Source organism: Urocitellus parryii, chromosome 2 (genome assembly GCF_045843805.1).
Source record: "Urocitellus parryii isolate mUroPar1 chromosome 2, mUroPar1.hap1, whole genome shotgun sequence".
In the NCBI taxonomy this organism is placed as follows: domain Eukaryota; kingdom Metazoa; phylum Chordata; class Mammalia; order Rodentia; family Sciuridae; genus Urocitellus; species Urocitellus parryii.
In genome coordinates this window covers 36,202,726-36,228,883 of record NC_135532.1, presented here as the reverse complement: position 1 = coordinate 36,228,883, position 26,158 = coordinate 36,202,726, and the positions used below count along the sequence as shown (strand labels likewise).

At 42.8% G+C, this 26,158-nt stretch overlaps 1 protein-coding gene across 1 annotated transcript in view; it reads left to right on the top strand.

The window, feature by feature from the left end:
• Wdfy2 (WD repeat and FYVE domain containing 2) overlaps positions 1-20,637 on the top strand; it is a 152,043-nt gene extending 131,406 nt beyond the window's left edge. Inside the window, exons 8-12 of the mRNA XM_026393698.2 lie at positions 3,273-3,378; positions 9,613-9,714; positions 10,525-10,655; positions 12,667-12,775; positions 14,041-20,637. Of these exons, the coding sequence (XP_026249483.2) occupies positions 3,273-3,378; positions 9,613-9,714; positions 10,525-10,655; positions 12,667-12,775; positions 14,041-14,070 (478 nt within the window). The 3' untranslated portion in view covers positions 14,071-20,637. The remainder of the gene's footprint in view (positions 1-3,272; positions 3,379-9,612; positions 9,715-10,524; positions 10,656-12,666; positions 12,776-14,040) is intronic.
• The last annotated feature ends 5,521 nt before the right edge of the window (positions 20,638-26,158 follow it).

Genomic DNA, 26,158 nt, shown 5'->3' with positions numbered 1-26,158 from the left:
TTGGCAAAAGTGAGGTAGTAAGCAACTCAGTGAGACCCTGTCTGTAAATAAAATACAAAATAGAACTGGAGATGTGGCTTGGTGGTTGAGTGCCCCTAGTTCAATCCCTGGTAACCGCCCCCCCCCAAAAAAAATAAGAGGAAAAAAGACATCCTCATATATCCAGTTAATAGAACATTAAAACAATATCAATAGTATTCCAGACAAATATCCACAATAAAATTTCCCTCTTCTGTTCCTTCAGTCCTGTGAGTGAACTGTAATTAATTCTTATTCTGCTGGTTCTTGGCTTAGCAGTCCTCATTGATGAAGTCATCTGCATCCAAACAAAAGTCCAGAAACCCTGACTCAGTTCATTGGCATAGCTTAAAAATTGTCTAAGCAATGTCAGCTCTGTGGTATGTGCCCAGGAGTATTATTTGAAATGTTGATATGTTAAAATACCTGGTACATTCTGTCCTTTTCCATGAAAAGAGGTTGTCTTTGCCACAAACTCTGGTCCATGCTTACGTCAGAATCTCATGCAAGTATCACAGTAATACAAAAGTTATCTGTAGATTAGTGACTTGATGGTTAATATGTCACTGTGACCATTTATTTCAGAATGGGAAAGAATAAAATTTTGTACTAGAATATCATATGTAACTATTTCCCAAGAATTTTGAGCAGTATGTACCTGTAGGATAAAAACCATATTAGAGACAATGAGGGCATTAGCAAATCTCCAGGATCTTCCCACAAACCTAAAATTTCTGAAATATTTACATTAATAATATTTTACTAATACTGACTTAACCTAGGAAGGACTGAAAACTCTTTCCATGTATTCTGTTTCTGTGGTGCTAGAGATAGAGTCCAGGGCCTGGTGCGTGCCAGAAAGGTGGATACCACTGGGCTACACTCCCACCTCCAACTCTTAAAATAGTGACACATCAAATACAATTACATATAGCATCTCTTTTTTTTTTTTTTATAAGGTGAAGGAACGAATCTTCATGGTTGTCCAGGATCTCTCTGTCTCATAAAGAATTTTAGGCATACAGCATACCCTAAATACTTTATTTCTTCAAAATAGAGGGTTCGGACTAAAAAAACAAAGCCAAAGATTAGTCGGAGGACTCTTAAATACTTGGTTAGAACAATAGCACAATTGAAGATCAATAAAATATTTAAAAATTGACATTGAAAGTAACACATTTTTTTTAATTGAGCCCTTTTCACATGTAAGGGTCCTTTGTCTTCCCTTTCCCTTCTAAAAAAATATCAAGGATGTTAATCCGTCAACATAAAGCACTAGAAATAATTCTGGTGAGACACAGAATCTCTTCTAGCTAGGCAGATTCCACAAAAGGTAAAGAATTTGCCTTTTCATTATAGTCAAAGGCATTAATCAGTTAACCAAGGAAGCAAGTCATCAAAACCAAGAGAAATCCTTTTTCTAGCCTTTTTTTCAGACTCAGATATTATAAACCAAAGCAAATAAAATTCTCTTTCCAAGTTGTTTTCTCCATGTTTCCCTTTCATATTCTGGAACAGATTGACACTTTAGGATTGCCTTTGAGCATCCTATTCTCTCAAAAGTATACAGCAGAGTTTTTCATAGGCTACATGATGAGTGATATCATTATAAATGCACAAAAATGTGAACATCCATCTCTCTCCATTAAGCCAGACATTAGAAATATTTGCAAAAACATTAAAATGACATTTTTCTCACCAAAAAAAATTTTTTCTCAAAGTGTTTTTCATAAAATACATGTAAAGTTAAAAGGAATGGATTCATTAATGCAATTTTCAAATGAATCAGTATCTTTAAATTGCTCAGTTTTTATTTAAAATACAGTAAATTTTGGTAGTTATCATTTATTGAAGCTCTTTGATGTCCTGAAATAAGTTCCAAGAGTCTAAAGGGGATCCTCATACCAAAAAATTTGAGAACCACTGATTTAAGACAAAATTATTCATACAAGGTATGATGATTCAGGGGGATGCTAAACTCAAAGCTAGCCTGGGTAATATAGTGAGACCTTGTCTCAAAAAAAAAAGGATACATTCACACTTCTATTTCTTTTTCACTATTGCATCCACCATAATCTTGATCACTTATTCCAATTATAAAAATTACCAAAACAACTCACTTCTATTTCATACAAAAAAATTGGGAGGAGAGTGGGACTAGATGGTTGACAACTGTGCAGCCTAGCAAAGCTCATGGACACACAACCATGTGATATAGCATTATCTTTATATCACCAGTCTGGATGTTAAAGAACTGTTCTCCTTTCCAAGGAACACACATTTCTTAATTGATTTGAGCTCAGAATAGACAAAACAAGCCAGACATGGTGGCACGTGCCTGTAATCCCGGTGATTTGGGAGGCTGAGGAAGGAGGAGCATAAGTTCAAAGCCAGCCTCAGCAAGTTAGCAAGGCCCTAAGCAACTTAGTGAGACCCTGTCTCAGAATAAAACATAAAAAGGGCTGGGGATGTGGCTCACTGATTAAATACTCCTGAGTTCAACCCCTGGCACCAAAAAAAAAAAAAAAAAGGAAAGGAAAGGAAAGCAATAGACAAACATACAAACAAAATGTCCAAGACCAGATAACCCTGTTCTCTCTTTCATCCAAGAGAGGATAGAGCTCTTTAATCCATTGCTAGCAATCACCAGATTATCAAGCCATAAAACTGAATTCTCCTCCATTTTTACCGCTGAGGGGGAATAACTTGTCAGCCATGCACAAATGAGAAGGAAAAATAAAACAAAACGAATAAAACCTAGAGACAGAGTCAATGAAATTCAAGTCTATTACTGCTTTGGATTTATTCTGGGAGCCAAAAAGAGTGGCTGTGCAGCTACCCAACTCGGTCAGCTAAAGCCTGTGGATATCTCCAGGCTGATCTCCAAAGTTCTTAAAGGGTAGGTTTTTCAAAGGTAAAATCATAAAATGAACATGTGGATTTTAATAAAGAGGAGAGGAACCAGTAAGCTGTTACATCCATTCGTCTTTGATCAGCTTTTTCCTTGAAGTGTTGGTAACTGACAGTAACTACCTCCTTCTGGGGCCTGAGCAGGTGAAAGCAGCATTTAGACTTATTTTACATATTGGATATGCTTCTCACTGACAGCATGTTGAAAATTCCACCAGGTTTCTAAGGTCTACACGTGAGGCTTGGGAGTGTGGACACACATTGGCTGATTTTACTGGGGTTTCAGTCATTAGATCCATCATTTGCTCTCCTAAACTGTGACCAACTCTTGGTTTTTTTCACAGTGACAAAGTCCAGGCTCTCTCCTATGCACAGCACACACGACAGCTCATCTCATGTGGTGGTGACGGTGGCATAGTCGTCTGGAACATGGATGTGGAGAGGCAGGAGGTAGGTGTCCCAGTAGGCTGGGTTTAGCCATGAGGTCAAGCTCTACCTCCCTCCTTATTTCTTGATACCTTATAATTAAACCATGTAATAAGACATGTTAGAGAATTTTAAATTATGGTGTTAAAGGAGCTCTTTTTTTTTTCCCGTGCCCCTTATGAACTGGCATGTTACATTAATATGATTAGAGATTTCATGAGAATTTTCACTGAGACTAAGCTGTTTAGACTTTAAATCTGTTATACCATTCACAGCAAAAATACAGGTGAGAAAAAGAACCGTCTAATTTTTGGTGATTAGTCCCAACATAAAATGCCCCAAGGACACTGAGAGCTCATGTGCTTTCGGTCATTGAAGGAAACAGTGGTTAAGAAGTAAGGACCTTTAATTTGGTATTAAGAGAAATGCTAGAAATAATTTATTTGGTGCTTCTTTTTGAGTCATGTTCTAAACAATTCCCCAGTTACATATACTTTGTCTTTTTTAAGCACATATTTAAATTTTATCAGTACTCTTTTCTTAAATGAGTTTTGCTTTTAATCTCTGAGTATCTTAACTAGTATGTTTACTGAATCCCCTTTGACAAGTACTTTGAAGTTAACCATCTTCCCAGTACCCTAGAATGACTCTAGGTAGACTTTCCCTTCGATAGTGCAGTCTTTGAACTTATTTCTGGCAGGATGTAAGAATTAGGTAGAAAAGAAACACTTTATTTAAAAAGACAAAAGCAGTTTTCCAAATTCTTTCCATGCCCTTACCCCAGTCTTGTTTCAAGAGGGAATTTTCTGATACCCACAATGTAATGCCCTTCAAATGCTAGTAATTAAATGCTTAAGAAGATTAAAGCTTTATTTGCTCAAACCATAAATCCACAGGAGTTCTATTAGTAACTAATTAAAATGATCATTACTGTTAGGAAGTGGGGAATTGTAGAATATTGCTTTTGAAAAGCACTTGGCACCATCCATAAAAAGCCAGGGAATTGTTACCATGAGTGCTGGTCATGCTAACCAGGCTCCCCTGTGTGTGTCCCAACTTGGGTTGTGCATGATAGTCTGCCTTAGGTGAAAGATGGTCATGCCTCATCTGGCCTGGCTTCTTTCCAGGCCTAACTGACCAAACCAGGGGAAGGGAGAATGGTAGGTTCTTTTCTCTCAGTGCAGGTAGCCTCCATCCTTTATGAACAGAGACCCAAAGGTCGTTGCCAAAGGTGAAACCAGGTAGTTGACAGGCAATTCTTTGAACCATCTGGCTTAAGTCATGCCTCTTGACATGCAGATATATGAGCACTGGATACTTGTTGATGGATTTAAAATCTTGTTGAGTAAGTTGAAGTTCTAAATAAGCAGTGGAAATGGTTCCATCCATCTTTTTCAAGTGTCATATTTCATAAACCTAAATCTCCAGAGATAGTGTTTGTAATTCATTATCTGGGGAGCTGCCTGCTGGCTATGGAAAAGACTGTGGGGGGCTCGCCTTGGGAGGCCTAACACTATGATGAAGCAGTCCCTAACCCGAGGTGCCGACAGATTTTCAGAAAACTTCAGAATGCTATTAAATTGTATAAATAATGAAATTATAGTCAATGTAGGAAGAACATCAGTGCTGGATATTCAGAAGGAGCATTAATGTCATTGGCCAAGGTTATTAGGGAAGGATTTACGGAAGGACATGATGTTAAAATATTAGTAGGACTGGCCGTGTTCTAACCAGGCGTTTCATGGGCTTTTCAGGCTAAAAAAATAGTCCAGAGTAAGGAAAAGGTGATGTGAGAAGAGGTGTGTGGTGCGTTAGTGCTCATGAGCAGGTGGGCAGCAGTCAGAGATGAGAGAATGGCTAGGGGCAGATGATGGAGGACCTTGAGTGGCCGGATGCAGATCAGGTCAGCATTGGTCAGCATTCCATATGTTAAACCTGTGTTTTTCTATACAGTTAATAAATCCATTTTTGTAAATGTTCATCATTTTATTTTTTACATATAACATTTGGATTCATTTTGACATAAAAGCATGGAATATAATTTGCTCTAATTCAGGCTCCAGTACCCACCCCACTTTGCCTTTCTTCTCCCTCTCCCTATTCCCTTCCCTCTACTGATCTTTCTGCTATTTACTTATAATTTGTTTTTGTTTTTTTTTTCACTTAGTGTTTCTTGGATATACTTGATGGTGAGATTCACTGTGGTATATTCATATATGTATGTTGGAAAGTTAGGCCAGATTCCTCACACTGTTCTTCCTTTATCCTGTTCCTCCTTCCTCATCCTCAGTCCCCTTCTTCTACTCCGCAGATCTTCCCCCTACACCTTACCTTTCCTCTCCTCCCATCTCCCCTCCCCTCCCCTCTCCTGTTTTCTCTCTCTCCCCCTCCCTCCCACCCTCCCTCTCCCTCTCCCTTCTTCCTTCTGCATAACAGAGAAAATATTTGACCTTTGACTTTCTGGATCTGGCTTATTTCACTTAGCATGATGTTCTCTAGTTTCATCCATTTATCAGCAAATGCCATAATTTCATTCTTTCTAGCTGAGTAGTGCCCCATTGTGTGTGTGTGTGTGTGTGTGTGTGACATTTTCTTTATCCACTCATCTGTTGATGGGTACCTGGGCTGATTCCATAACTTGACTGTTGTGAATTACACTGCTATAAACACTGAGATGACTGCATTACCATAGTATGCTGATTTTATGGATATATACCAAGGAATGGAATAGTTGGGTCATATGGTGGTTCCATTCCTAGTTTTCTGAGAAATCTCCGTACTGCTTTCCAGAGTGTTTGTACTAATTTGCAGTCCCAAACAAGTTATGAGTGAGTGTGCCTTTTCCCCCACATCCTCCCAGCACTTCGTATTATCTGTATTCTTTTTTTAATATTTATTTTTTTGTGCTGGTTGGACATAGTACTTTTATTTTATTTGTTTATTTTTATATGGTGCTGAGGATGGAACCCAGAATCTCGCATGTGTGAGGTGAGTGCTCTACTGCTGAGCCACAACTGCAGCCCTTTATTTGTATTCTTGATAATTGCCATTCTGACTGTGGTGGGATGAAATCTCACTGTAGTTTTGATTTACATTTCCCTAATTGCTACATTTATCATTTGAAAAGTATGTTTTATATATACTACATGTTATACATAGGAAAGTTAAGATGCTTATTAACAAGTAGAAGCCAGGTCAAGTACTTATAATTCCACTGCCTATAAATGGCAAAACATTATATTTCCTTACATTTTTCTCTGTATGTACATGTGTACAAAATTTTTTAACAAAAATTAGAATGCTAATATACATGTTGATTTATTTTTCCCCTTTCCAGATCATTATTCCACTTCCTTCCTCTTAGGCACCCACATTTGATATGTGTCCCAAATAAGTATCCATTTGTGTGTATGTGTTCAAGTTTACATAAATGATAACTACACTACAAGTCTGCTGTTTCCAACTATTCCCCCCAAACTTTTTGGGAGCTCTGTGTATCTTGAGGTGCCTCTTTATAGGTTCTCATAATATATATCAGTCAAATTTTACCTCTCTGTTCCCCAAAGGGCACATAGATAGATACAAACTCTCTGGTACTACACACAGCACCAGATGACTTCTGATACATGTTCTTCACCGACCTGTGTGGGGTCAATCCAGGTATATTCTTGATTTTTGCTAAATAACAACCAAACAACTGTACCCACATATGTTTCTAGTGGAGAGAAGAACAGTGTGAGGAATCTCTCCCTGATACTCTACATCCTCACCAATAGTTATTGTTACCACATTTCTGGTTTTGCCCTATTGGAGACAGGGATAAATGAATGTCTTGTTTTTATTTGCATCTCTGTCTAATAGTAAATTTGATTTCCTCTTTGTATATTTTAGCTATTCAGACCACCCTGGCTATGAATTGCATGGTTGTATCTCTTGCATCTTCTGCCAGCTTTTCAGCTGTTCCTTGTCATTTCTTATTGATTTGCAGGGGTTCTTTGTATATCATAGATATTAGAAGGAATTCTTTGTTAGTTACAAACTTCAAAAATATCTTCTTTTATTCTGTTAACTTTGGTATATATATAGTACTTAATACCTGGAGGGTCTCAGTTCATTATATATTAGACATTTTCCCTGTCTTTAAATATTTGTTTCTACTACATAATTCTTAGTGGTAAGAAAGTGATATCTGAGAATGTTCCATAAACAGACATTAGTGCTGCCCCCTCAATTCCCTAAGAAGCATGTTAGTGTGTTTTTACTATGTGAAATGAGTCGCGAATTCAGTTTTTTCAGGGCCCTAGAAGTTCCTGATGAACCCAAGTCTGATTATATACTATAAGCATTACTCATTTTGTGTCACAAATAAGTCTTTGCTTCTTCTTTTTTTAAAATTCTCCTGATTCTTCCGCATGATATGTTCTGAAAAAAAAAAATCACATAATCAGTCTTTAGGGGTAAGATGCCTTTAGCTAAAACTTTGTGTTATTGTGTTAAATCTGTTTTTAAATGGACTTGGTCATGAAAATTACAAATCAAATCAAGGTTTACTCTTTTTCTTTGGTTTAATAAAATAAAGAACAAAAGTAAAGTACTTTAAAATGTCCTCTTTATTTGGGGGCAAACTAGGTTGTTGGATTTTTTTGTTTGTTTTGTTTTGTACTGGGGTATGAATCCTGGGGTGCTTAACCTCTAAGCTACATCCACAACCTTTTTTATATTTTATTTAGAGACAGGGTCTCACTAAGTTGCTTAAGGCCTTGCTAAGTTGCTGAGGCTGGCTTTGAACTATTGATCCTCCTGCCTCAGCCTCCTGAGCCACTGGGAGGGAAAACTGTAGTTTTAGGTTTGTTTCTGCCTGAAAGGTAGAAGAAGCTAAATCCTAACATCTGATCCGTAGCAGATATTCCTCAGAAAAGGGTCACATTGACCCTGAATGGACTTCAGAGCTTGACCATGCTCCTGTCTACTGTGAATGTCTAGAGGAGTGGGCTGCTGTTTATGACATTTCTCAAACTTGTTTACTCTAAGGCCTCTTTTATAAAAAGTGAGTGTCCCGAGAGTAGGATATTCCTGGAATTCACTGTTGGGAAATCCTGGGTTGGATATATTTTCAAGGTTTTTTGGGTTCTGTGCTATATGGAAAGAGATGATTTCCTCTGCCAAGTAATAAAATCTGGAGAGTTGGACATGAACTCTGGAAGCAAATGTAGTTACCATTTGCATAATCTATAAAGATTGCTAAAGAATAGCTTTATTTCTTTTTTATTTTTTTAAGAGAGAGTGAGAAAGAGAATTTTTTAATATTTATTTTTTAGATTTCAGCGGACACAACATCTTTATTTGTATGTGGTGCTGAGGATCGAACCCGGGCCGCACGCATGCCAGGCGAGCGTGCTACTGCTTGAACCACATCCCCAGCCCAAAAGAATAGCTTTAAGTGAAACTCACTTTTAGAACCTGTCTGGCATAATTTAGAAAAGTTATGACAGGAATGAGAAATAGTGAACAAAGCTAGAATATCGTGTGACCTGTGAGCCAAGGAGCAGAGCCTGAAACCCCACTGTGCCCTGCCACAAGTAGACAGTGGACAAGTAACTTCCCTGAGTATGAGTCAGGTTCTGTGTCATCTGACGTGGGGGACCATGTGTATGTGTGATGTTCAGTTAGGCATCATTGTATGTGATTGGAGTAAATGTAACTGCATCCATTCAGAGAACAGGAAATTTAGTCCTAAATCTTCAGCATGGCTGCCAAGTGCCTGTGTGATATGGCCCGGGCTGAGCCCTGGCTCTTATCCCTTGTTCCCCCATCTGCCCTCCAGCGTCTTGACATGTCCCAGTCCCTTTTCCCAGCCTCCTCCCACCCAGCCTTGGGTCTCAGCTTTCTAGCATTTGTCAGAGGACCTCAGCCTGGGTCTGAACCCCCTGTCACACCTCCACCATGGTGCTCTGCTTCTCCTCAGGCCCTTACTCTTAGAGTTATTGTATAGTTATTAGTAATGATATTTCATGACCACTCTTCTCTGGAAATCATAAGCTCCAAGACAGTAGAGATTGTTTTATTTGCCACAACCTCCCATCCTGTCTCCAGGGCCTGACACATAAGAGGCATTCCAGTAAGTACTTTTTGAATGGTTGAGAAATCACCCTCTGTTTTTGATAAACATATCCTGATTTCAAAAGTTTCATCAGTGTCACTGGTTGCATTGTCCACACCATTTCTCACTGTGACCTGTTATGTGCTTTATTTGACAAGACACCTGAGTGGCTGGACAGCGATTCCTGCCAAAAGTGTGATCAGCCTTTCTTCTGGAACTTCAAACAAATGTGGGACAGTAAGAAAATTGGCCTAAGACAGGTAAGGTGATTTGGATTCTTCATCAAAATACAGTTGTGTGGAAATAACTTAACCTTGTAATCTTAGAAGAAGTAGCACCCTGGGTGGGAGTGTGGTAGAGGTAAGTTATTATTCTGGAATTGCCTTGTGACTTCACATTAATGTACCTGCCTTCTCTACTGTAGTTCATTCCAACTGGATTCTGTTTTGTGTAGTGATTTCATCTAGAAAGTAGTCGAGGGGTACAGTTTTAGAATTCTAATGGCATCTATTGAAATACATCTTAAAATCAGAGGTATCATGCTTAGCTCACATTGGTTCCAAACCATTAATTTAGACAAGTGGTATTTATTTCTTCTTAATTATTTTGCTTTCCCTCCTCCTGATGTGGTTTTAGTTATTTAGATCTGCTCATAATTACATAGTTTTCAATTTGGTCTTCCCCAGAGAAATCAGATGTTAGGTCACCTAGGTTGACCGTGGCCAGAGTTACAGACAATAGGTTGAATCAGTTCTCATCCACATCCTCCTTCATCCAGGCATGATCTCAGGAGATGGCACCCAACCCCAGAGCCCCTGGCCTCTGTGGCTCCCAGCAGTGGTACTAGCACAGGGTGGAGTACAGGGAAAGGAGGAAAGGGGGGGTGGTACTGTCTGGGGTGTTTCCCAGCGGTCCTCTTTCAGAACACAGCCTGAAAAGACAAGACACCTAGTGTGCTCCTGTTAGGGTTCTGGAGCACTCTTGCTTGGCATCTTCACCTGAGTGTGGTCACTCACATGTGAGTATGCCAGGAGAGTGGCACAGCCGCCTGTTTTCTGTCCCTCCTGCAGCATCATTGCCGAAAATGCGGGAAAGCTGTCTGCGGCAAGTGCAGCTCCAAGCGCTCCTCCATCCCTCTGATGGGCTTCGAGTTTGAAGTGAGAGTCTGTGACAGCTGCCATGAAGCCATCACCGATGAAGAGTAAGTTCCAGGGGTCTGCAGGACTCTCTAGGTGGAGGAAAGAATCCTGTCTGAGAGCAGCACTCAGCACTCCAGCCATGACTCCTGAGGCCCTTGTTCCTGCCAGTTTAGAGTGTAGACCATGGCAAAGAGATTTTTATCTTTTACTGGCACATTATAATTGCAATAGTGTGATTCATCGTGTCATATTCATACATGAACACGACACAGCTTGATCAATCTCATTCCCCAGGACCCTCCTTTTCCCTCCCTCCTCCCTCAAGAGACTTGTGTTATCTTGAGAGATAAATGAAGAGAGAATAGACTTGAAGAATTCATCTGTGTACACTTCTTAATCTCAGGGAAATGTGCATTTAAAGTAGATGCTCTCCACACAAATCCTTCTGCCTGCTCATTTACTTGAGAATTGCCGAGGGGTGCAGGGGCCCAGGATTTGCTTTATAGCCTGAGCTGCCGTCTTTACAGGATTTGAATCAGCTTGGGGCTCTAGAAGGTTTCAATTTCTAGGAAGAGCTAAACTGCTTTACCTAAAAGGCAAATACTCCCAGTTGCTTACTACTCAGCTGGCTGCCTCTCAGTCCTGCCCAGTATCCTAGGGTCTCAGGTGTGCTTTGGAAGGTGAGGCAAATCTGCATTGTCTCTTTCATGTTAGCTAATTGAAAATTGTCCCCAGATGCAAACAGAATGATCTGGAACAGGTTTCCCTGTTGGTAATTTACTGGAGGACCAATCTCCTAGGAGACTTTTCTTCCCAGTCCTCCCAGCACCTTTTATTTAGTGCAATAAAATTACTTGAATTATTCTTTGTATACTTATATCAAACAAAAATTAAGATGCCCTTTTGTAAGTAAGCATTTATACTCGTTGGTTATTTTCCACTTGTCATGGTTGTATGTGTGTGGCAGGGGGCTGCTGGGGATTGAACCCAGGACCTTGTGCATGGGAGACAAACACTACCAACTGAGCTACATTCTCAGCCCCAGTAAGAGTTCTTATTGAATAGAGTGCTGCAAGAGACTTCAGGTGGTCCATTGTAATTCTTTTTATAAAGACATAGACAAAACAAAGAAGAAGAAAACTGTCTTCAGGAGCCCACGGTAGCAGAGTGGCACCCCTTAAAACATGACTGGAGAGCGACCCTCTATTTTCCCCTCCCTGACCCTTCCTAGGGAATCACTGTGGCTTCTTCCTCACTTGCCCTACCCCTAGAGCACTCTAGGGATACTTGATAAGCCTTCCTTCAAAACAACAAAAAAAGCATAGACTAAAAATACAAAACAGCTGGGCATGGTGGCACTCACTGGAGACTGAGGCAGGAGGATTGCAAGTTTGAGACTGGCCTCAGCAACTTAGGGAGACCCTGTCTCAAAATAAAAAATAAATTAGAAAAAAAGGAGAGACTAGAGGTGTAGCTCATAAGCACCCCTGGGTTCAATCCCCAATACCAAAAAAAAAAAGAGAGAGAGAGAGAGAAAAGAAAAAAAAACACAAAATAAATAATGATGTTTGTTTCTACTTTGTTTCACCTGTTAAAGGTTTAGAAAGAGAAAAACTTAAAGTCAGCAGTTACACCAGTGAACAAAGAAAGAGAATTGATGGGCTTCAAATAGAATGACAGTAGTATCTTAGGTATTTTAACAATTAGGCCTTTTTAGGCTTTTTTTTTTTTTTTAATGGGCCACTTAACCTGCAAGCCCTTCCTTCTGAGTGCAAACTTAGCAAAAAGCACTGTGGTTGTTAAGAGATTTCTCAAAAGGTGCAGGTAGAGATTTTCAGATCATCAGAGCAACATGTGTGGAGGTTTCATCTCTCATTTTGGAGAATAGGGATCATTTTGCCTTATTATCTTGTTAAAATCTTATAAGAGATCACCAGAGAATAAAGGCAGATCTGGGAAGTGATTCTAATAGTGAAGCAGTTTTAGCTATTAGTCTAAAAATTAGAGCACAATGTCACCTTGATCTCTGTAATTCCTAGATCCCACCTTTTATCCTCTCCTTGGTCTTTCTAGACGTGCACCCACAGCTACCTTCCATGACAGTAAACATAATATTGTGCATGTGCATTTTGATGCAACCAGGGGATGGTTACTGACTTCTGGAACCGACAAAGTCATTAAGGTAAGACACCATCTTAAGCTTTCCATTTGAGGCCTTATGCGAATACACAGGAGCCCAGAACACGTGAGGCTGGGCTCGCAAGGTTATCCTTGGCACTGAGCATTTTTGAGAGCCTAGTACATTTATGGATGTGCATGGAACAGAAAATCTACTTGGGACATACTCTTTAAAAGACAAATAGTAGTTCACACATACAGCAGTCAGAAGATTCACACAGACAAGTTCCATCAGCCAGGCACGGTGGCACATACCTATAATCTCAGCTGCTCAGGGGGCTGAGGCAGGAGGATCACGAGTTCAAAGCCAGCCTAAGCAACTCAGTGAGACCCTGTCTCTAAATAAAATACACAAAAAGGGCTGGGGATGTGGCTCAATGGTTGAGTGCCCCCAAGTTCAATCCCCAGTACCAAAAAAAAAGTTCCATCCAGGAGGCAGAGCTGCTGGAGCAGGCTTCCTGGAGCAGGTGGGACTGCACAGAGCACTGAAAGGCAAGACAGGAATAAGCCAGCAGGTAATCACGTCTTTTCCCAGTGAAATCAATTAATCCAGGCACATTCATCCAGGGCCTCTCTGAGGACTGCAGTAGACCACATGGATTCAGTGTCACAGCAGAGGCACAAACAGAAGGGGGCCTTTGTGTCATTTCTGTCCTATTCTTAAGGGCAGCAGTGAGATGATGTAGTTAAACTATCCTGTTTGAAGCCCCCTTTGTGACTTGGAACAAGTTTAAAGCAAACTCTGGGAGCCTCGATTCCTTTATTTTTGAATCTTATAGAGTTCTTTGGAAGATTGGCAGAGACATATGGAAAGAACACAGCCCAGGCTTGGTGTGTAATTTGTTCCCGTCACCCTTAACTGGCTCTGATCTGCCTTTATTCTCCACACCTGGGTCAGAATTTCAAGCTGCCCTTGTCATGGTTTTGAGCTTTATAAATCATACTAGTGGAGTATGTAGATTCTTCTCTTTATGGTTTTTTTTTTTTTTTTTTTTTTTTGGTACCGGGGATTGAACTCAACCACTGAGCCACATCCTCAGCCCTATTTTGTATTTTATTTAGAGACAGAGTCTCACTGAGGTGCTTAGACTCACTGTTGCTGAGGCTGGCTTTGAACTTTCGATCCTCCTGCCTCAGCCTCCCAAGCCACTGGGATTACAGGTGTAGAATCTTGTTAAATGAAAAAATACTCTCTTGGCTTCAATTATAAGGACTGTTCATCCTCAACCCAATTTGATTTAATTCATTTTCTACTTTTTCTTTTCCCAGTTGTGGGATATGACCCCAGTAGTGTCTTGATGACTCTCCCAGGAATCAGAAAGATGTAGTATTTACTAAAGAAAAGGTTGTTCTGATCCACATGGCTACTGAAGCACTAAAGCTACGTGCGAGAAGTAAGAGAAGCTGAAGACCCGAGGTGAATCTGCACCCTCCCTACACAGTCAGTGGGAACTAGCAGAAGGACACTCAGTCCAACTTGTTCATATGATATAAAAGAAGATATTTTTTTAACAAATGGTTTATACAGTCTGGCTGTGCTACATTGTTTTGAGTATACTGAAAAATCTGTGTGGGGTGTTTAGTTTTTATATTTTCCAACCCTCCATTTTACTTGTTGCTTTGTGTGTTGGAGAAATAAGGGAATCATCTCCCTGTTCAGGGTGCATTGGTCATTATAAAGTAGTTTCCACATTTTCCTCACCTCGGCATGTGTCGTGTGGTCAGCATCTTTTCTCCTTTTCTGTCTTCATCTGTTTGCACCTTCGCTGCTTTTCTCCAGAGAAATTGTATTTAGACTCTTCACTCCCCGTGTTCCTACTTTCGTGTCCTCCTCTGTGGAGAGAAAAACCGTTTGTGTGGATCCGCCAGCCAACTTCTTGAGTCCCCTGAGGAATGAGCCGTCTGTCTGGTCTGACCTATTCATGTTCTTGCCGAGTAGGAGTGCCCTTGAGTTTCTGCCTTAGTTTTCTTAAAAAATGCTGTGAGGAAGCTGCTCCCGACCATCGTCATCCAGAAGTAGATGATAGGACTCAGAGCTTCAACCATCAGTGCCTGGATCAGTTACCATTCAGTTGGGGCCTCCTGAGCCTTCTGGGTTTTAGTTTTTTTGGATATCCCTCCCTCACAACATTCAAAACCAACTGAAACCTAAACCTAAATAAGTGTCTTTAGGCTATTTTTCGGTGTGACATCATCTCTGAACTTGAACCTTTATTATTTCAAGATTGTCATCCTGCTCTGTTCTTCACTATCTGTATTGTCTTCCCCTTTAAAAACCAGTCATTCAGACATCTTTATCTTAAGGTAATTCATCAGAACATTTTGCACACTTCTATTTTAAGACCCTGTGTGACCTGAGACACAAAGGTACTGAAATCCTACAGTTTGTGCTGTGTTCCTGCTGGGAACTTAAAAGAAGACTTCAGAAACCTGAAGAAGTCTTACTTCTAAGGGAATCCTAGCAAGCTTGATAAAATGTAATAAGTGATGCACCTAAGGGTATTGAATTCCTATTTTAAAATCTTACTTTCACTCATAAAAATACAATTAGATTTAGTGGCGAGGATATGCCGGGTACCTGTCTCACTCTAAGCACTTTACCACCTCCTCAGATCCTTACCTGGCACACATACAGGGGGATCACAGTCTCTTAAGAATCACCAGTCTAAATAAAGTCTTAAAACAGGCCAACTGTTTGCCCTTCCCTATCTGTGTCCTACCTCCAGTGTCCTTTTCAATTCTGATTTCAGTTTGGGGGTGGTAGGTAGGAGTTGAGTGAAACTGAAATCCTCCCTGTTGTTTTTCTTTTTAGGTTCGAAAACAGTTTTCCCCTCATGATCATTCATTACCTTCCTAACTGGGGGACATGCCACAGGCCATACTTGGACATTACCCCTGGTATCCACCAAGTCTGCTTGCTGGAAATGGGGCTTCCTGCAGATGATTCTGCTGGCCAGTGTGTGTGTCTCACACAGCCACTGACGACACTGTCACCGGAGTCTGGAACTCCAAGACTGTATTCCCGCACATGCGTGCACTCACAAGTCACACCTCTTGTGGCTTCACTGCCCCTTTCCTTGCACTTGCTTGCACTAAAGTTGCTATTACTGCATGAATGCTCTGTGAGAGAGCTTTCAAAAGGGAATTACATTTAAAATATTCGGATATCTATTTTGTAGTTTATTACTAGAACCTGCAGCCACTTCCTTGCTGTACCTAGTAGAGAACTGCATGTTGGAAGTAATGGAAATGAATCGCTTCGTTTTCCCTTCCTGAACTTCAGAGTAAGGACTGCATACAGAGAGGGTAACCTAGGATCAGGGAGGCTGGGGTTCAGGACATTGCATGGATTCCCAGTTAGGTACACATGAGTTCAGACCTCCTTTGGGACGCCGAATGGGCCCATTAAGTGACACACATACACTCGGCTGCTCTGTTCTGTGTCCCTGAGTTTTGCTTCAGCCACTTCCCTCCCAGCATTGCCCTGGCCCAACCCACAGAGCCACTCACACATTGAAACCTCACTGGTGATGAGAATCATGATCAGAAACTAGATAAGTCAAGATAGCCCTTGTTCTGCCCTCTCCTTTCCTTTCATCTATGTGGGAGGTGGATTTGGTGAGAAGTATTTGGCCAATTGGGTGCATGAGTTTGTGATACTGTGAATTCTTGAGTTTTGTATTAAGTATCTTCACCATTTTTTGCAACTTGTGGAGAATACGTGCTAGTGTTTGGTGTCTTCCATGCAATTTGTGGAAAAGGAGGCTCCATTCATTAGGAGTGAAAGCGGCTCCAGCACTTGGCTTTTCTCCTGTGTCTGAGAAACCCTATTGGATTTGCACTTTACATTCATTTTTGCTCTATTACTTAAACTACAGCAGCTCTAGCAAATAATTCCTAACATGGCTATGTTGGGAAAGTGGCAAAACTGTACATATCATACACAGAGTTGTCCCCTATTTGGTAGAATAAAACCCATCTCATGCTCTTGGTTCCTGTAAAGGAATGATGTTACTAGAGCCTTCAGCTGCCTGGGTGTGTGTCCATAGTAGCAAAGATGGTTTTAGATTGAGCACTTGTGTCATTTTATATGAGGTCAATCAACCATTATATGTTTCTCATTGAATTGTTTGACGTATTCAGAGAATCATAAAATCACAAAACTGAAAGGGATCTTTGTTTTTTGGAACTGGGGATTGAACCCAGGGGCACTTTTCCACTGAACAACACCACAGCTCTTTTATTTTTTGTTTTGAGACAAGATCTCTCTAAGTTGCTGAGGCTGGCCTCAAACTTGTGATCCTCCTACATAAATAAGCCCCTGGAGTCCTTGGGATTACAGGTGTGTGCCATCATGCTTAGCTCTAGAAGGGATCTTGAGATCTAGAATGTTCCAAGCTGAAAGCACTTGAGTCATATTAAGCAATTAGCTATAGCTGGCATGTAAACAAGAAAAACCAAGAGAATATTAAAGGAACAATTGTTTTTGAAAACTACTTAGGAGTGATATGAGTGAGAGAAGCAGTGTCAGCACCCTGAGACTCGGAACTCTCTGGAACCAGGTTTGTTCCTCTCGGTTGTAAGCGTGTTTGACACACTTTTGGACCTGCTCTGTGGTAATGAGTGGGTGAGTCCTGGATCAGCAGGCAGTTACTGCAGTTCTTCACCCACATATGTTCATCTCCACACTGTCCCCCTTGACCACCTCAGGGGCAGGATCAACTTAAAAACCCAAGGCCCTGAAAATACACAGTGCCCTCATTGTTGAGGGCTGGTCTCGGGTCCCCGGGGTCTGCTGCATTTGTCCTTCTTGTGCAACATCACTTTTTCATCTTCTGAGTCTCATTTCTAAAAACATAATTATTTTTGTTTAACATCAAACCTTAAAGCTTGATTTTCAGCTTTTAAAAAGTACCAGAATAGCTCTAAACTATATGTCACTGTTAGTGGACATAAATATTCATTAAGTAAGATTTCTTTGGTTTTGCCTTTTCATGGTAGTTTAATTGCATGTCAGTGAGCTTGTTCAGTAAGATTTTTATTTTAAAATGGAAGAAATTCATTTTGCCAAAATGTTATTTTTCTCTTTTAAAAATAATGTTAGGTTGAGGGGCTGGGGCTGAAGCTCAGTGGTAGAGCACTTGCCTAGCACGGGTGAGGCACTGGATTCTATCCTCATCACCACATAAAAAATTAATAAAGAAAAACTAAAGTTATAAAAATATGTTTAAAAAATAAATAATGTTAGGTTGAATTTTACCTGGTGTGAAAGTAAATGTTTAGCAACTTGATTAGAAAACACAAATCCATTTCCAACATTGAATTATCTAGATGATCCTTGAGATTCTAGTCCAGATCATGCCACTTTCATTGAGGGGTCACCAGGTCTCTCAGCCCCTCCCTGGTTTGGCAAAAGCCACACAGATGAGTAAATGGGTTGTTTCAGCACTGTGTGATTAGTGTAATGATAGAGGTGCGTTTGGGGTGCCGCCCCAGGGGGTGCCTCTAACTCATCAGGCAGGGCAGGAGGAACTTGGCAGAGGAAGGGAATTCTGTGCTGAGTGTCACATGATAAAGGAGTAAGACAAGTAGAGGAAGAAATCCAGGCAGCAGAAACAGAGCAACCAAGTCCTAAATCTGCTCTCCACCTGGTGTGCCCAAGGACTGCAAGGGGCTTGGCATTGCCAGGGAACTTGTGGTGACTCAGCTGCAGGCCTGGAGCCTGAGCCCATGCGGCTCTTAGACGCTGATGTTTCAGAGCCTCAGAGGGAGGGCAAACACAGTTTCCCTGATAGGTGTGCTCAGAGCTCACCCTGTAGTCAGTGCTAGTATCAATTTCTTTTTCCTTGGAAATCCCAGAATTGGTATCTGAAAATGACCTGCGGTAACCAAGTTTGGGATCTTTCCAGATGCACTGGCTTTCACTGGAGGCTGTGAGGTGGAACAGGGACCATTACATGTGCAGCCCTTGCCTGGAAGAATCCAGATTCATCCATAAGTGGGCTGCACTCAGCTGCTCTGCTTTACAGAAGAGAAAGTCTGGACCTGCCCTACTGTGGCACAGCACTAAGTGTCACAGGGCATGAACAGGCAGTTGCTACTCTCCCTGTCTTCAGCCTCAGACCACTCTCAAAAGTCACAGGTCATTTTAGTACAATGTGGTAGAGGCGGAAGGGCCTCGTCAGGGGGGCACCTGCCAAGTGAAATAGAAAGATCTTTCTCAACTTGGAGTAGAAGGAACTCACTCAGCAGCCGCCATCTAGGGGACCCTCTCTGCAAGGCAGGAGCACCTGGCAGGGCTTGGAACAGCTATTTCTTGCTATTACATTTTTTGCCCTTTTTTAAGACTCAAGTATCATATGTCCATAACTGAATTCTGGAACATCTATGTTTACGTTTAAACTTTAGCTCAGCTTTACAACCAGGAACCACATATCAAACCCTCAGTGGTTTTAGTTGTCAGTTCTACCTGCACATTAGCCTTTCCGCCAAGAAGCTTCTTTAGGTCTAACCTGGTAGCAGTATCTAAAAATTAGATCTGCGCCAATTGGAGTAGAGTCCCTCCCTTATATTTTCTGATTCAAGGGAGTTTTTAACAGTAGATAGCCCTTGTCAGAGATGTTGAAAAGGAGATTAAAACTTTGAGTGAAATATGAATTTGATAGTCCTTCTTAAGGTTCCTTCTAATCTTGCGATTTCATGATTCTGTGAATGTTCTTTATTACTGGACTAACCTAAACCGTTACTAGTCACATGGCTGATGTCACTCAGACACATGAGAGCATATCACCATACCTTTTTTGGTTTCTGTCACATCAAATGCATTACTTTCTGAATTTTTCTGTCTAGAGCCTGATAGGTTTGGTTTTAGAAAAAAAAATGGTGAAGGTGGAAATTAATCATGGTACCATCTCATTAAAAATAAATACCTCAAAATATTCACCTTTATTGAGTCCAGAGTATCTGACTTCCTTGGGAGAAGTGTCTAAGAATTTCCAGTTGGTTCAAAAGTTAGATTTGGAAATTGTCCTTGATATTTATGATTTTTTTAAAAAATTCCCTTGGTTCTCTAGGATGCATGAGAAGGAGCTATAACTCAAAAAAAGAGGAATCCTGTTTTAAAAAAAGCATTTCTCATATATATTTTGCAATCACTTAAATGAAGGTCAGCTGTCTGTCAATAGCATACACCAATATGAAGAATGGACCAAAACACTTGTGTCCTTGTTAGCCATTGTTCTCAAATACTCATGTCTTATATGCCATTTGCCTTGCTTTTTAAATGAGTTTGTTTTTCAAGGTACTGTCAAATTGCAAAAGAAAATCTTTATATAGAAAGTATAAAAACTGTTCCTAACTGGACGACAGGGAAGGTGCTAGCTAGCCCCACATCAATGCCTGCCCACCACTGTGTTCATAACCAGGGTTGCTTTTCCATGCTGCCCGGCCATCAGGCTGTGGCCCACATCTGGACCTGGCTGCAGCAGGCATGTTACTTTATGGTTTCTTTTTCCTTTTTCTGGAATGAGATTCTTCGAGGGGTCAGGCTGAGGATGTCATAAGCCTGAAGCTGGACCAGCTCTCTCCAGGGTGGTTCTGGCCAACCTCCCGTGCTCCATGCCACGGATTCCCCCAACCAACCCAATCAGTCCCGACATTGACCTCCTGATGAAGTGGTCTGAGCAAGAAGGTCCTGTGATGTTGAGATGCCTGCATCCAGCCCTCCATTCATTGCTGCTGAGCGTTATGAGTGTGTTCACTCTGCTCATTTCCCCACTGTGCCGCCCTCTAACCTCTAATATGTACATGTAGCCATTACCAACATTAAGACTCTCATGCAGAGTTGCCTCCATGGTTTAAAATAAATGTCTGTGAATACCTGCCTGCAATTGTGGTCTCATCATTATTGTTACATATGACTGCATAACCCTACAACCCTTGTGGGTTCTTGTCCCTCAGGGTGGGTGAGCTTCTGCTTCTGACTCTAGACCTCAAGGAGAGCCACCATCCACCGTGGATGTGGCCACGTGGTCTTTACCTTTCATATAAGTCTGCTCTTACTATTTTAATAAACTTTAAAAATGAGAACAGACTTCAGGGCAAATGCAGCCAGGGAAAGCCTCCTCAGAACTGATAACGTCGGGGCTGGGTTGTGGCTCAGTGGTAAAGTGCTTGACCAGCATGTGGGAAGCCCTGGGTTTGATTCTCAGCACCACATATAAATAAGTAAAATAAAGTTCCATTGACAACTAAAAAATATCTTTAAAAAAAACGATAATGTCCATTTTGTGCAGAAGAAAATTGATGTAAAATCAAGTGACCAGTTGGCCCCTGGTATGGAATAGCCAGGAAGTAGGGTGACTGGGCTCTCCAAGAACCCTGTTCCTGGTCCTGCTGGTTCAGCCTCAGCCACACCCAGCACTTCAGAAAGCCCTGTCTTCCTCCTGCAGACAAGGAAGGAGTGAGGCTGATAGTGGTTCTGGCCTGGCCTAGGAAGCCCGTACTTGCTAGGTGGTGCTGTCACCTGTCAGATGGACACCAGCCTTCCAGGCAGGTGCGCCCAGAAAAAATCTCTTTGTTGGGGTCTCTGTTGGCTGGTGGTTCCCGGATGTGAACATCTCAAACCCCACCAAGGAGCCACACCCATCTGGGTTTTCCTCTTGTGGGACTAATCATATTTATTTCACCTGAACACCAAAACTTACAAAGATGGGTCAAAATCTGTTTGCTGGTTTTGTTTCAACTTTCTCTGCAGTGCCTAAGAGATACACTGGTGTAACTTAGGAGCTGTTATCAAAGTCCAGCACCTGAGTGCCAGGTGCTTTGTTGAAGCCACTCCTGATCTTAAACAAATGTAAACCAGGCCTCATGTAAATTGTTTATATAAAAACGCATCTTGCCTTAGTTAGGCTGTCCTGGGGAGACACATGGCCAATGCTGTTCCAGTCTTCTCTCAGGGTACTGAGGTAGTCGCACAGTGAGTAGCCTCTGGGCCTGGAGGAGTCAAGAAAGGGGAGGAACAAGAGTCCAAGGAGGTGGTGCATGGTCCTCCCACCTGTGCCCCCTCCAACTGACAAAAGTGGTTAAACTTCAACTCAGAAGACTACTTTCTGAAGCTGCCTCAGCAGATCAAGTATCACTTGCTCAGACCCCCAGTTATACATATTTTAAAGCAAACGTTCCCAGGCTGAGGAGGTAGCTCAGTGGTAGGACTTCTGGCCTGGCATGTGCAAGGCCCTGGGTTCAATCTCCGGTACAGCAATTAAAAAATAAAATACAGATATAGCTCAGTTGGTGGAGTGCCTGCCTTGCATGCATAAGGCCCTAGGTTCAACCCCCAGCACCCCAAAGGAAATAAAATAAAATAAATAAAATACGTTCCTGTTCCTCATTGCTACAGCAGTGTCTTCAGGAGGAAGTGGAAGTGGAGCCCAGTCCACACCTTCTTGTATTTTCTCAGGTGATTCTAGCCTGATAGTGGGTCTGGCCTGGCCTATTTAAATCTCTGAGCCAGCTGATCAGAATCTCAGTGGGTTTCTCCTCTCCAGCCAATGAGGAGGGTGCTATAAGAGGCAAGTGTGTGATTTAAATGTGAGAGGGAATGGCAAAGATGCATGAGCCCCTGCAGCCTGCCATGTCACTGACACCTACTGAGGTGGGGTGGAGGGACAGCCCACCCAGGAGTTAGACACTGCCCCTTCCCTCAAAGGTGCTATGCATCAGGGGCCACTGTAGCATTGTGGAACACTAGCGAAGCTAGAACTGCAGTGTTTTCATAGATGTTCTCCAGGCACGGGTGGGGTTTAGGAGCAAGGAAGCACATATGGGTGGCCAGTGGGAGGTGGTGCTACTATCCTGGCCACCCCAGAGGTCACACAAGCAAGGGTGATTGTCAATAATAATGACAAAGAGAACCAGAGAGAAGGGGCTGGCTTGCACCTAAGGCCAAGGGTTCTCTTCCTACCACGTCTACTCTTTAACACCTGCCTCCCATCTTGGAACGTGCACCCTTAGGGGCCCACCAAAATAGAGAGCAAAACCTGAACAGGTAAACACTTCCAAAACACAGGAGCACAGTCACGATTCCTTCAGGTGGCTGCTGTGGACAGTTCCTGACCCCCTGGGACTCTAGGCTTCCTGGACATCCTCCATCTCTAGCTAGGATTCCCCTCTACCCCATCCCCACAGAATCCCGTCTTGCCCAGCACCTGCACACCAGGGTTATCACAGGTCTTCAGGGTGAATTCAAGTTTATAAAGATAAATGGAAAAGGAGGGGCTCCAAAATCAGGATGAAACCCCTTCCAAAACTAACCCCAGTAGGCAAAGAATCCTCTCACCATTGAAGCCCAGGCGCAATCCCAGGAAAGCAGTCCCACCCTGTTTCCTGAGGGAGAGAGCACCTTGGAGGCAGAGCTGCGGCCACAGCCCTGTGTCAACTGTTCTCACAGCCTGGAGGGAGTCACCTTGCAAGAGCAGCTGCTGGGCTGCAGGACTGCTGCAGGGGAAGGCGGGCTGCAGAGCACAGCCTGTCCCCAGCCCGGCATGGAACCCCAGCATGGTCAGCCTCACAGCTGGGAGAAGGACAGGGCAGGCTGATGAGGACCCTGTTCTCCACTGAAGGGATTCCATGCAGTTGACTTCTTGTTGATCCCAAAAAAGTATCCAAACAGTTGAAGAGGGGTCGTAAACTGCCCTCTAGTTACCTTAAAACAGCATTTATCCAAGCTGCTCAGAACTCAGAGCAAAGAATCTTGTTCTAAAGCCCCTGAGATTCCACCAGCAGAAAATGAGAGTGTGTTGGCCCTCGTGTCCCCCTGGGTTCCAGAGCACCTGCACCTAGATCAGCCCCTCCCTGCCAGCAATCACCCCCTCTTTCTATGCTAAGAAGCAGGGACTGTAATGAGGGGTGAGGCCCAAGGAGATTAAACAGTCACTAATCCCCTCCTCCTGCTCTGTCAACTTCCCTGGGGATGCTGGCCATTGGTTTTTGTGGGCCGTTTTAGTATTTTCTTCTTTTTACGGAGGAGTATAGTAAGAAGGGGAAGAATTTGTTTGCTTCCTCTGCGGAGCTCCTCTGCTCGCCTGCACGCCTCCCTGCCCAGGCCCAGTACTACAGGGGGCCTGCACACCCACCCATCTGCCCAGATGCACCACAGACTCTGCCAAGCTCTGGCTGTAGGCTGCACCCCCACCCCCAGACCTCAGGGAACGCAGTGTCTCCACCAGGAACATGTTGGGGAAAAAATAGTTCTTTCTCAAAGCCAAGGAGAGAAAGGAAACCAGGGAAAGAAAATAACCTTTAAGGGCCTGATTGAGATCATAGAATTCGAAAGAGAAGGAATCATCTGACCCAAGGACCTCATTTCTTAAATTAAAAATAAACATTTTTTTTCTTTTTTCAGAAAAGAAAAAAATACTTGTTTACCATGGAAAAATTATGATATACTGATAAGTTAGAAGAAGGAATTTGAGACTCTCTGTAGTACCCCTCAGAAAGAATAGATGTCCACGTGCTCCAACCCCTGCCCAGCACTCTGGGCCTCTTTGGCCACAGACAGGCCAACGACACAAGAGGCCCATCATTCCTCGATGACCTGGGGATGACAGATGGTGTCCATCTAACCTAGATGTTAGATCCCAGCAGTGGACGTGATGGACACAGATGTAAACACACAAATAGATGCTGGAGGTGTCAGGATGGTGAACTTGAAAGTGTAAGAGGCTGGGACGGAATGGGAGGAACCAAGCATGTGTCCCACTAGGAAGAGAGAAGAATTGAGAACCCACCTTCTCAAACACCCACAGCCTCAGTCCCCCCAGATGGCCAGGAATATCCTCTTTGTATACACGACACCAGGCTGCAAAACCTCCTCACTGTGTGCAGCAGAGGGCTGAATTCTGCCAAGTCCCCAGGCCAGGTCTCCCTGGGATGCTGCACTGCATCAAAGTATACCTTTCTATAGGGGTGTAGTTGAAATTTAAAAAAAAAAAAAAAAAAAAAAAAGCTTATAAGCTGTGTACTATTTAAAACATGTTATCTTCATTTAATGATATGGTGCACTCAGGGTTATTTTTTTTCTCCATATATATTTATCAAACAGCAGTTTTCAGCCTGAATAGGTTTCCTTTGCGCAGGTACTCCAGGATTTATTAACTTCTTCTCCTCCCACCAGTGCTGCGAAGAGCAACTTATTTTCCATAACTTTTTTTCCTTAGGATGAATTCCAAGGTGTCTGTGCAACATTAAGGCCTAACACATAAAAGCTTTTGGAGAGGTCTCATCAGCAGGGGACAGGAGAGCCTGCTTCCCCAGAGCTGTGGCAGGACCGTGGGGTTTCCTAGCCCCTCCGTGCCCCTGTTTACTCATCCATAAATGGTACCATGCACTGCATGCCTACCTCACAGGGGCTATGAAGCCACCCGAGTTAGCACTGAGACCAGCACTGCTTTAGGAGGGAGAGGAGAGTTGCAAGGAGCCGAGGTGAGCTGCCCAAGGTCATGGTCCACTGTGGTGAGCAGATCCAACAGGATATCCTGCCCCTCACTGGTGCTTCAACACACTTGCAGATATTTCCAGCTGTCTAGTTTACCTTATTTTCCAAAACCTGGGGAGTGGTAAGGTGACCTGGGATTGTCCCCAGGTCCCCAATCCCCTGACTTCCCTCTGGCCCTGCTCATTCCTGTCTAACACAGGGGTTAACAAGGTTCACAGCTCCCTCCCTCACCAGGGCTTTGCTGTGAAGATGTGGGCACTCGAGGGCAGGGTCCTCCAGGGAAAACCCAGCCACACCATGTGCCCTTCCCTGACTGAGATGAGGACAAGCTGAAAACAAAAGCTCTGTCCCTGAAGAGGAGGTGGCTCCCTCCCTTGTCCCAGCGCACCACCCCCCCTCAAATGGCAATGAAGCAACTGGGTCCTCATTACACAGGTTTTAGGTCATTCCTGGGGAGGTTCAATCCTGCGGCTGCTCAGATATTTTTAGATGAAACGTAAGCAGCTCAGCCATAAAAGGCCAGGACAAAACTGGAGTGTCAACCCAGCCAGGAGGCACTGGGGGGAACGGAGAGCCGGGAGGTCTGGGCCAGGTGCTTTGGAGCCTGTCACTCAGGAGTAAGAAATGAACCTGGAGGTGTCAGGCCAGGGAGCTGGCAGCAGGTGCCTGGGACAAGCCCTTCCTGCCCTGTAGGGACTCTGGAATACCTGTCACCCCTGGATTTCACCTTCCTCCTGAATCTGTCTTTACCCAACAAGATTTGTCTAGGATGCAGTGCTAGTTCCTGCCCTCTGTGGGAGGCAAGAATAAGCAATAAGCAATATGCCATGAAAAGAGGGAACCACAGGCTGTACCCCGGAAACTCCCTGACCCCCTCATCCCCCAGTGAAA